The sequence below is a fragment of the Nanorana parkeri genome, unplaced genomic scaffold (assembly GCF_000935625.1).
Source record: "Nanorana parkeri isolate BGI_ZX_2015 unplaced genomic scaffold, ASM93562v1 scaffold196, whole genome shotgun sequence".
Taxonomy (NCBI): domain Eukaryota; kingdom Metazoa; phylum Chordata; class Amphibia; order Anura; family Dicroglossidae; genus Nanorana; species Nanorana parkeri.
In genome coordinates, this window is record NW_017306464.1 from 1,084,000 (window position 1) to 1,096,944 (window position 12,945).

Consider the following 12,945-nt stretch of genomic DNA (forward strand, 5'->3'; position numbering starts at 1 on the left):
CGCCCAGTTGTTATTGTTTAATGACAGATCAGTGTCCTCAGGTCATTTGAGGATACTGATCTGTCATTACAACTGGGCGGAGCCAGCCGTGAGATCACGGCTGGCTCCGCCCAACTGTCATTTGCATGGCGATTGGTTGGCTTCGGCCGACCATTCTCCACGCTCCGGCTGTGAATACGACTCAGCCGAAGCATATGGGTTCAACTCGGCTGAGCTGCTCGGCTGCCTTCGGCTGCTCTATGGGCTATAGTGAAAAGCCCGTACAGCAGCCCTTCGGTTTGACTGAACCGAAGGGCTCAGGCGGCCGAAGCGAGCCAAACAATCAGCCAAAGCTACTTCCTTCGGCTCCGTCGTGAATAACCCCCAAATGTACTTTCTCCAACACTTTAAAGGAAAACAAATTGGGATGGAATGTGGAAAGCATTAGAATCCCTAAGTTTCTCAAGTCTCTGGGGAGATTCACCCTTCAGTCCTGTGTCAACAGTCTCGGGTATAGTAATGGGAAAACCACAATTTTTGAGTTGTTACAGGAACAGGAAGTGAGAGGAAATTTTGCAATGGGGAAACCTGTTCTGGGGAAAAAAACTGTCTAAGAGGGGATTTTCCCTTACTTCGGAAAGTTCTCCTCTTACTTCCTGCTTTGTCTTTGGGACAAGGAGTGAGGGGAAATCTCCACCATATGATATAGACAACATTAAAAAAAACTGGGGTCGTAATCATTCTGTACTCTATGTAAAAGTTTTTTAAAAAACTGTTTTTTTTGCACCACATACACGTTACAAGAAACCTTTCACATAGTTAACATGTTGGCTTTAAATGATGACCTCTCACTCTGAAAATGCTGGTTGCCTGGCTGTCATGCTGAATCTGTGTTATCAGAAGAAGGTGCACAGTAGCAGCCCGCATATTTCCCTTATGGCTGCCTTACTTAAAGGAGAACTATGAGGTGAGTGATTTCCACTCATCCTCAAAGTTCGAGCCGCCGTGTGACAATGAAGCTGTCACACGGCGGCTCGAAAGATCGGGAAGTGAGCAAACACATACCGTCACTCGCTCACTTCCCGATCATCTCCCTGCAGAGAGCCGTGACTGACACACGGCTCCCTACAGGGATACCCCCCTCCCCGATCCTCCAGCAGTGACTGGCGGAACGGAGTGGGAGGGGGCGGGTACAGCTGGCTCTGCCTCTCGATAGGCAGAGCTCGCTGTCAATCACGCAGCTGGGTGGATCCCGACAGTAATGTCCGGATCCGTCCAAGCTGCGGCCGTCTCAGTATACCGCGAGCTATAGCTCACTATATACTGAGCTTTGGGTCACGGGAGGACGCTAGTATATGTCCTCCCGTGACCCTTGAGAGAACTATGGGGAAAAACACTTACCCGATAGTTCTCTTTTAAAAGCAAACTTGTACTTTGACTATGCAGGGTCTGCTCTACGAGCAGTGTATACTCACCTTTACTTTCCTCCCCTGCCACTCATGAAAAACCGCCTGTGACTAGCTCAGTGACTTGAATTGTGATCAATGGAGAAACAAATAGAACCAAAATCAATCTGTGAACTGTGCTGCTGCACAATTGTGTGATTAATCAAGGACAACATCCTTGACTGCAATATGTGTATTTTACATCTGCCTGGAGTTCAATATAAATATATATATATATGTATTAACCAATTAATCAACCCGGTATGAAGATGCATCCGTAGAAACAGGAGATGAGAGATGACGTACCTTACCACAAAGTAAAGCGTTACCGCACCCGGTTTCTTTGGCAAGTCATGGTCAAGCACTCTCTGTTCCATCTGTAGCCAGGAGTATTGCCCTCTGTGGGAGAAAATAAAACACATTCAAAATTCAGTAATGATAATTGTGTTCACCACAAACTACTCACAGTCCTTGGCTTAAGTGTCAGTCTGGAGTGCATACTGAGACCATGGCGCCCCACAATCCAACATGGACTCCTCTCCATCATAGGCAAGGCCAGAGCTCAATTGAGGTTCATTAGCACTTGTAACTGCATATGCAAGCCCCCTGATTTTTAGTTCTCCTGGGATACATATGTTTTATGTACCGTGCCAGGGTTGTTTTAAAGGAACCCTGTCAATATAGAAATATTGGAAACATCACATCATTGCTGTCTTGTGCACGACGGTGCAAACTTCAGTCCTTTGTCTCAGTCTGTGTTTTCTCAGGCTGACCCCCATGTCACTGGTGTGCCTTGTAGTAACATAGGGACATGACAGAAGTGGGTATCCCCAAAGTTTGTTGGAAACAGAATCACTTTTAAAAGGTCGGTACAGTGGAAGCTGGGCAAGCAAGGAAGAGTGCAGGATTGCATGTAGGTTCACTGCAGTTGATCATTTCCCCATTACTGGCTCACCATGCATAGAGCTCCATGATGTCTCTAGTGGAGGTGGCCAACTTGGTAGAGGAGCAAGGCTTTGCTTCCTCCTGTCAGAGCTTTAGTAATGTAGGGGCACGTCAACCTGCACCCATCCTAGGCCACAGATTGGCTCCCAGGGCCTTAGAAGCTCTCATACTGCAGATATACATCTATGAGGCTCAAGGCAAAGGAAGTGAATGGCTATTTTTCATGAGGAATTCAAGAAAAACTGTGTTTCTTAGACATAATGAACATTTCTAGATATTCCCTATACAACAACAAATCTTCACTGTTTGAGTTCAAGTTCACATTAAAGTGTAATTCTAGGAATGATCCTTTATGGGAACCTACATTGGGCCAGCTTGGCTCGATCTATCCTTATTTGGTATCTGGAGGGCCACTAGGGATGCTGAAAATAACTTTAGTAGTCTGCATTGCATACAGTGATAGGTGGTCTCTTCCTGCTGGGGCTCCATTGGCTTCCTCTCTGCACTTTGGGGATAGGAAGTTGCTTTGAGCATACAGTGATAGGTGGTCTCTTCCAGCTGGGGCTCCATTGGCTTCCCCTCTGCACTTTAGGCACAGGAAGTAGCTTTGAGCATAAAGTGATAGGTGGTCTCTTCCAGCTGGGGCTCCTTTGGCTTCCCCTCTGCACTTTGGGCACAGGAAGTTGCTTTGAGCACTGTCGCCATTCACAGAACGCCTTTTTTCCAATGAATACAAGGCATTCTCTGATTGGACTAGGAGGAGAGGATGATGTCACCACCTCGTCCAACCAGAGAACCCTTGTATTTATTTAAAAAAATGCAATTTATTCTCAGAATGGTGGGGGAGCTCAAAGCAACTCTCTGTGCCGAAAGAGATGTCAATAGAGCCGCAGCTGGAAGATCATGGCTATCACTATATGCAACGCGGACTACTACAATGATTATCAGCATCCCCAGCGGCCCTCAGGATGTCAGATATGGATACTTACATTGTGCCAAGCTGGATGAATGTAAGTACCCATAAGAGATCATTCCTGGAGTTCCACTTTAAGGCTCAAGGGCTCGCCATGCTCCCTCTGACAACCTCACGTACCGACCATTTGACTTCTGGAATACCGCTCAGTAAAGTACGAGCTGCATTCACAAATTGCCCCTCGAGAGCTGAAAATCACGTAGACTCTTGTTTTATCAAGATTAAAAAATTTTCCCTAAACAATATCGCCGCGTACTGTGCAGCAAAGATTAAACATCATGGCGTAAGTCAGTTTACCCTCATTTTTTTTTTCCAGAGCCGCTATCAATAGCAGCAAATTGCTGGCACGGTGTATGAATAGCCTGGCGGTACAATACCCCCAGAGCCAGACACCCGGCCCTTATTAATTTCTCCTAAATTATTCAAAGAAGTAATTATAGCAGCCTCGCTTTACATATAAACCGCTGCTAATTGATTCATCTTAGCCGGTTCTATTCCAAGAGAAGAGAATGTCAGACTCCTTAAATATTAATACCATGTGGGTGCGTTTCATGTAAGCCGTTTGTTCGTGGCCGTTCTGGGAACATACGAACGCTCTATGGCGGGCTACGATGAATAATTTCCCCAGAAATTAAATTCGATTCTCATTAACTATGTGCTTCCTTTGTAATTAAATGTCGGTTTGCCATTCGGATTTAATCCGGGTGTCCTTTCTACTTTACCAGCCTGCTGATTGGACAGTGAAATAGCAGCAGTAGACTAATTAGCTCATCCCTCTGCTCACTCTGTTCTCTCTTCCTATCAGCACATTTGCATGCAGTAAACCTGACTAGCTCCAGTGCTGCCCCTCCCTCCCCCAGTCTTAGTGCATGGGAGGTTCCCAAGGCTGATACAAAGTCATTTGTAGTTTGATTTCAAGAAATACATTGAATTATTGATCAATTAATACCTAGCTGCATCAATGTGAGTCTTTTATATCTGCCTGGAGTCAGTGGTGTCACAAGGGGGTGCGGGGGGTGTGGCCCGCACCCGGGTGACACCATTGGAGGTGTGATATCAAAATGACTGACAGTCATTTTGGTGTCACCCCCTCTAAAAGGTCGGGCACTCGGTCATGGACCAAGAGCGCGACAGTATCAGGAGAGAGGAGGGGACCCGGCAGCATATCTCATTCCCCCGGGTGAACATCCCCTCCTCTCTCTGCTGGCGTCCATCACTAAGATGGCCACCGGCAGGCGTCAATTAGATGTTAGATAGACATTCGGACACATACGAATTTCCGAATCCCAATGTGTCCGAATCTGAATTTCTGTTTCCGAATTTCGGATCCCGTCTGAATTTCGTTCAAAAAAGAAACTGAATGGGACATGTGACTTTTCTGGCCAATCAGATGTGTTTTTCGGATTAATGCATTCGAATGGGTCTGAACATCAATTTTTGTTACGGCAACATGGGCGCCATATACAGTATATACCGTTACCCCGAAAATAAGACACTGTCTTATATTTTTTTGCCCCCAAAAAACACACTAGGTCTTATTTTCAGGGGATGTCTTATTTTTTTTTTTTTTACTGTGCAACAAAATGTACAACAATCCAAACGTTATCTGGTATCACTCCGCCTGTCACAGTAACCGGCGCTATACCGGCGAGGAAGTATCTGCTAATGCGGCACTGCTCCCTCCGCCGCCGCAGCCTTGCTTTCTACAGCGCTGGCATGCTTTGCCACCAGGGACAGTGCTATCAGCGGTGCAGCGGTGGGGACATCAGACAGTGGACAGCGCAGTAAAGTACGGTACCATTTACCGGTACACAATACAGTACACTACAGTACCATTACATTAAGCAGTGCCTTCAGGGGGACAGTAGTTGGGCAAGTATGGTACTGGAGTGCTCCCTGTCACTGCGCTGGCCGGAGGAAGTCCCCCGTCATCCCCTTAATACAGTATGTCCCTGCAGGCTGACACCATCTCTCCTGCTCTTCACGTTCCCCCTCACATGCTACCACCAAACTAGGTCTTATTTTCGGGGTAGGTCTTATATTACAGGAATCTTGAAAAATAGTGCTAGGTCTTACTTTCGGGGTAGGTCTTATTTTCAGGGAAGCAGGGTACATATCATACTAAAGCTGAGGCTCCCAGACCCGAATGGCAATCAGGAGCTCCCAAATGCAAATCGGAAATTCGGATCCCGAATGCCATTCGGGTCCGGGAGCCTCAGCTTTAGTATTAATATCTGTATCTGGTTTTCTGTGGTAGTCGTAACGAATATTCGTAAACTCATCCGGAACTAACGACAATTCGGATTTCATCTGAATCCGAAACCCGAACCGAATTGAATTCCCCAGCTTACATGTCTAGTCATTATCACATTCTGCTAATCAGACCAGCAGGGTCGTGGCGGGACTCAGCAGCTGCACAGCCACAGACAGCCTGGAAGACAGAATGAGAAGCGAGCACAGAATCCAATTATTGCAGAAAACGGTTATTAATTTTCGAGGTCTAAGAGTGGGGTCACAGATGAGGGAATTCGTCGCCTCCGCTCAAGAGCTCATCTTGTTCAGTAATAGCCAGTGAAATGAAATGGGTCATTCTGCGCGGCCCAACACTTAGCCAGCACTTACAGCCTAATTATCCCAAATAAGTTTAATGAATTCCAATCAGACAGGGCGAGGAAATAAAGCATATGTTAGTATTATGCCTGGCGCAGCCACTCCGTCTAAGACAGGGGCAGCCAAACTCCGGCCCTCCAGCTGGGGTGAAACTACAAATCCCATGATGCATCTCTCTCCGGGAGTCATGTCTGTGGCTGTGAGACTCTTGCAATGCCTCATGGGATTTGTAGTTCCACCAAAGCTGGAGGGCCAGAGTTTGGCTAGCCCTGGTCTAAGACCTTGCTTCATTATAGGAAGCATCTAGTGCAATGGGGGCTTAACCCTTCCCCAGGAAAGTATCTGTACAGCACCCCCTGATAAAATTAAATGGCTACAGTGGATAAGTTCTTACAGAACCTGGACTGAGATGCCAGCAAAGAGGTGACACAACCATGTAAATCCTGGTGCCCCTGCTGCAGCCTCTCACCTTGCAACCTGCTGCAAAGTTACAATGTTCCAGTCTGATCACTGGGGAGAGATGCGACTGAGGAAATGCCCCCTCATGCCTGCATGCAGAAGATTGATGACATCATTTTAGTCTGAACACATTTCTTTGCTTGGCTTTTTAGTGAAAAAAGGTGGAGTTTTGTGGAACAAAACTGTATATTATCACGTCAGAAATTTCAATTAGAGCTCTCGCAGTACTCCAGACCCTAACCGCAGTAAGAGCGGTTAGGGTCTGGAACTCACTGCCACCGGCAGTAATTTCAGCTAAGAGTGTGGATTTGTTCAAGAAACGTTTGGACGATTTCCTGAGGGACTGTAATATCCAGGGGTACAAGTATTTCTAAGAATGAAATGATGCGTGGACCTATATGGGTTGGACTTGATGGACTTATGTCTTTATTCAACCCCAAATACTATGTAACTCTCTCTCTCTCTTTCTTTTTATTAACTTTTACTGCCATTTTTATATCAAGCTTTCTGTATTTGAGAGGCAGCTAGCAGTGTATTCCATCACCAGTAAAAGTGTTCCTGGATCACAAGAAGATGCATTCTGGGATCACCAGGAGGTGTGTTCCAGGATCACCAGGAGTGTTTAAGGATCAGCTATTGGTGTTTTCCAGAACCACCAGATTACTAACACAAGGGAGATGAGGACTGAAGCAGTGCATCAATGTCTGAATTAAACACTAAACTATTCAGCATTGGTAGGCTGTGCGTCCAATATTCAACTCACAGTTTCATTCCTTTGTCATTTTGACTGGAGTGTGAATGTAACGATCATCACAACAAACTTTTAAACTTTGGCAGTACTAAAATCTAGTAATTATACATCCAAAACCAATCGTTCCTTCCAACTGCTAATCTCTTCAAGTGCTACACTCCAGCACATTTTTAGCACCTGGAATGGAGAAATCAGAGGGCAGACTCTAACAAATAGAAGGTGGCCATACATTATTTGAATGAGATGATTAGCCTGTAGGAGCTGTGTAGCATTATCTCAGGGGTTGATTACTTAAGCTGGCCATACACCCAGGGCCGGATTTACTCTCTCTGCTGCCCCAAGGCCAGGCTCCTCAATGCGCCTCCCTGTATGCAGGCTGCATACAAGTAATCTCGGTGACATCGCCGAGATCACTTGTACAAAACAACCGGCGGCTTCCCCACTGGTCATTGTTTTTAGAGTCCGGATCTCCAAGAGAAAATCATCTTTTGTTACCTCTACTGCTTGCTGCCCCTAGGACGGGCCCCAGTTGGCCTTGTGGGAAATCGGGCCCTGCATACACCTATAGATTATCTGCAGATTTTCTATGGTCAGATGGAAAAGGTGCAACAGATTCCTTCCTCTACGTTAAACTTTGTGGATTAAGGAGTCTCCAACTGGCCAAGCTTCAGTATCTTGCTAGTCGGCCCCGCCGGCTGTCACAATACCTGAACAATCTGATTGGATGCAGGCATTATTCAGGTATTTTGAGAGCCAGCGGCGCCGACTAGCAAGATACTGAAGCTTGGCCAGTTGGAGACTCCTTAATCCACAAAGTTTAACGTAGAGGAAGGAATCTGTTGCACCTTTTCCATCTGACCATAGAAAATCTGCAGATAATCTATAGGTGTGTGGCCAGCTTTAGGATCATCATTAGCTCAGAGATTTTTCAACTTGGTGGAAAAAAATCTAAACAACAAGGCCAAACTCTGACTTTTCTTATCATGAAAAGGAGTAAAGTACTTAACCACACGTGCCACTTCCACATATCGGGTAAGGTGCAAACTAAGCTTGCCGCAGCTTCCAATCAACACAGGGCATGGCAGATTTCCTACCACAAGCTCATTCCTGGCTCAACATTTTGCAGGTCTAAGGCCAGCCAATGTAATAGTGAGGACAGCAGGAGTCTTCCTCTCCTGGATCTTTGTACTGGAACTGCAGAGCACATAGATATGGTGGTGTTATAGAAAACGACTTACGTGTCATCCAGAAATGAGATCCCAAAATACTCCTTCTCTTTCAGATTGAAGTGGGAAGCGACAAGATCCAACAATTCATGTGAGAGGAGTTTTGGCTGTGACAAGAAATATATACAATAGTTACATCTATGAAAATTATAGTATCAATGTATCACCAATGTATCATCAATGTATCACCAATGTATCATCAATGTATCACCAACGTATCATCAATGTATCACCAATGTATCACCAATGTATCATCAATGTATCACCAATGTATCATCAATGTATCATCAATGTATCACCAATGTATCATCAATGTATCATCAATGTATCACCAATGTATCACCAATGTATCACCAATGTATCATCAATTTATCACCAATGTATCACCAATGTATCACCAATGTATCAGCCTGTATTTTGCCAGTGGGTGAGGGTATTCCATTAGGGACATTGCAGACATTGTAGATAAAAGGGACCGTCTTCCAAAAACTCTTAATCCCTCTACATTTCACTGGAGGGGGGGATGAGGTTGTGGGAGTACCGCAAAATAATTCCTGATTTTCACTACGGGAAGGAATAATTTGCAGTAAAACATAGTTTTTTTAATCCTGCAAATGTAACAAGGAAACATGTCTGTCTCTGTCTACATTTCCAGTTATACTGTATACTATACAAAGAAAATACGTTTGAAATCATGAATGATTATTAATAAAATCAATAACATAAATAAATAAATATTTCTAATAAAGTACAAAGCTGAAGGTAATTTGTCACCATTGTGCCCTTACACTATAATTTCTATTTGTCTCTTCTTCCCTAGACACTGATGCCAGAACTGTGCCCGCTCCTGCAATCCTGGTGAAGATATGGTGAGACATCATCACATTCACAGAGATACTACAGTAGGGGCCTTGCAGCATCTATCCCCACAGCTATAAGAGCATAACTCAAACTTAGTGAGATGAGAAAGAGGACACATTACAGCACAATGTCCGTAGGCAAATGACACACATCTAGTAATACGGACTTTAAATTAGGATTATTGCACAAAAATTATCCGTTTAACCCAAAATTACTTTGCTTTACATAATAACAAATGGAATATAAATATAGGATTTAAAGGTGAGATAAAAGCTTTATTGCAGTAAAACACTTTGGATATTACATTATACATTTTATATTAATCTTTATATCAGCCCATAAAAAGGACAGCTGAGGACAGAGGGATTTGGTTGCAAAAGAGGGACAGTCCCTTTAAATGAAGGACAATTGGGAGGTATGACTATCAGACACACCAGGCCCGGCGCTACCGCAAGGCAAATCAGGCGGCCGCCTGAGGGCGCTGCCGGGTGAGGGCGGAAAAAACAGGGCATTTTGACAAGTAATGTACTTGCCAAAATGCCCCGATGGTTGCGCTATGTTTTTTTTTCTTTCCCACTTACCTTCGGTGTGGGAGAGCAGCGGCGAGTCAGCGATGCGGTCATCCAGGAGGTGCACCTTGCAATGCCGGCCTTCGGCCATCTGCCAAGACAAATGAACATGATAAATATCCCTTCCGATGACATTACGTCAAGTAATACTCTAAAAAGATATATGGAAAGGAGTGCTGAGACTTCAAAGATTATTTATTCCAGAACATGGAAAGACCAAAATCAGTTGATGAGAGAAAATTTGCTGTGGGAAGGCTGCTCATGTGGATCAAGACTCCTCTTCAATGGGTACCCGGAAAGTGACTTAAAACATCACAAACACCAGACTAATGGTGGAAGACAATGATTATACTATAGCCAACATGTTTCAGGGGCAAACACAATCTCCCTTATTTACAAATGTGTCAATGGAATCAGGGAAGCAAATGTCAGATTAACCTTACTGCTTATATGGGAAACACACACATATAAACACATATATACACCCACATTCACACACATACACGTATACACAGATGTATATACCCACACACACACACACACACATATACATACACTTATACACACATGTATACCCACACACACATATACATACACTTATACACACATGTACACCCACACTCACACACATACAGTATACATACACTTATACACACATATACATACACTTATACACACATATATACCCACATACACACTCATATACATGCACTTATACACACATGTACACCCTCATACACTCATATACATGCACTTATACACACATGTACACCCACATACACACTCGTACACTCATATACATGCACATACACACACTCATATACACACTCACATACATGCACTTATACACACATGTACACCCTCATACACTCATATACATGCACTTATACACAATCTGTCACTTATATTACTAGATTTGTGTTAACTGGCGCAGACGGTTTGCACTCTTGGTTACTGAAGCAATGCATTGTGGGGGATTATTTTGAATTCAAGTGTCAGATTCAAAGATTTATCAGAAGGCGCAGGCAGCTCGCCCTGTAAAATCAGCTAATCAGCTTATTGGCAATCTTCCCAGTTTCAGAAAGTGAGACAAAATGGCTAAATCTAAACTGCAAGGGGATTAAAAAAAACAAACCACCATGCTACTAATGACATATTTACTATAAAATTCTAAACTGCATTTTAAATACAGACAGTATAAGTACTGACATCTGTTGTTTATATTATCTTCCTGTACTGAGGAAGGACCAGTAGTGCACACCAAACCGGCTCCACCACCAAGCACTGTGCGGTCACTTGAACAGTGGCAGGTTACTGACAGCAGAGAGCAGAGTGATGACCTCCCCATTGCACTGATGCTCCTTCATTGTCCAGTCACTAGACTGGAGGCAAATTGGTTACCAAGCAGTGTTGCTTAACTGCAGAGGAGAAAAGTGAGGTCATCCATCTAAGGCTCGGTTCACACCTAGGCAATTTATCACACGGATTTAGCCTCGCGATATCGCACAAAACAGAGATTTCCATTCAAGTCCATGGAAGCTGTTCACACCTTTGCGATTTGTTGCGCGGTAGAAATCGCCTGTCGCGCAAAAAGGTGCAGGAGCTATTTTCGGGCGTTTCCTTGCACGGTTTGGGTCCCATAGACATCTCTATGCATTGAAAATCATGCGTGGCATTCAAAGAAAAATGGCGCAAACAAAAACGCATGACAACTGCACGAAAACAGCTCCCCCTCTCAATTGCCTAGGTCTGAACCTAGCCTAACTGTGCTGTCAAGCAGGGGGGCCTGGATCACAAGACTGGCCAAACTCTTTTTTTAGCTGTGTGTCTGGAGTTGAGACGTAGCTGGCCATATTTACAGATCTGAAGAGCTCTACCACTGTAAAGAAATGTTTTTCTGGATACTTTAAAACTCACGCGCTTCGCAGACGGCTATAATACTCATATGGAGGCCTGCTGTCAGATCTCACAGCTGAAATCCTGACTCGGTGATGTTTTATCTCCCATCTGATGCATAGTGATGACAACTAGACAGTGCAGACACCTGAATGATTTATTGTTACTGGACAGAAGAAATCCAGATTGTCTATAAGGATGAGCTGATTCCCCCCATAGACCTTGTTCAGTCTCCGCACATCACATACTGACTCCATCATCTGATGTCAGGCAATGGGGAATATAAAGTCATGTTCACACTGCAAATGAAGGAGCTACGGCTGCCCTGAGACTACATATACAGTACTTGGCTACGGTCCATCATTGTCAGTGACACGCTCAGGGTTCTCAGGCTTTGAGGACCGACCAATCGTGCCATAACAACTTCCATATTCTCCACGGCAGATTTCCTTTTTCATTATTTAGACCCAACTCCAAGAAGACATGTTTTAATTGCGTACAGAAAGGGATAGGGTTAGAAGCTCTGTCAGCTTCGCAATTTTAGGATTAACATTTTGTTTAGGGTTAGAACATCTGACAATGTTTTATTGCAGTTTGTATCTTCCTGTGCTGGTGGTCATCACTCCCCCATTTCTTGTATGGGTGTCACAGGGACAGGAAGTGAGGGGAATCTCCTCAATGGAGATCACCACTCCCCCATTTCTTGTATGGGTGTCACAGGGGCAGGAATAGGGTTGCCACCTGTCCAGGATTCACCTGGACAGTCCGGGTTATGAATGCTGTGTCCGGGTTTCATGGCAGCAGAAACCAGGACACAAGATGCCAGACAGACAGGGGCAACCAAAATTAAGATAGGGGCTACTGGCCCCCCACAAAAAATAGTCTCCACTGTGATATTTACATATGAATGGGTGACGCTATTTACAGGGGCATCTCGAGGCCGGGTGTCAACGGGAGCGGAGATCGGGTGACACCCCGCCGTGACGTTATCGCATATGCGCGGCCATCTAATTGAAGCCTGCCGGCAGCCATCTTGTTGATGGACGCCGGCAGAGAGAGGAGGGGACGTTCACCCGGTGGGATGAGCTATGCTGCTGGGTCCCCTCCTCTCTCCTGACACTGTCGGGCTCTCGGTTTATGACCGAGTGCACCTACTTTTTAGAGGGGGTGACACCAAAATCACTGTCAGTCATTATGATGTCACCCCTCCAATGGTGCCCCCCCCCCCCCC

General features: G+C 44.9%; 1 protein-coding gene across 1 annotated transcript in view; it reads right to left on the reverse strand.

Annotated features, from left to right (window-relative positions):
- Positions 1 to 12,945, reverse strand: part of FRMD4B (FERM domain containing 4B) — a 140,883-nt gene that overhangs the window by 113,805 nt on the left and 14,133 nt on the right. The window contains exons 2-4 of the mRNA XM_018555437.1: positions 9,864 to 9,909; positions 8,401 to 8,515; positions 1,731 to 1,823 (exon numbers count right to left, since the gene is read on the reverse strand). Of these exons, the coding sequence (XP_018410939.1) occupies positions 1,731 to 1,823; positions 8,401 to 8,515; positions 9,864 to 9,909 (254 nt within the window). The remainder of the gene's footprint in view (positions 1 to 1,730; positions 1,824 to 8,400; positions 8,516 to 9,863; positions 9,910 to 12,945) is intronic.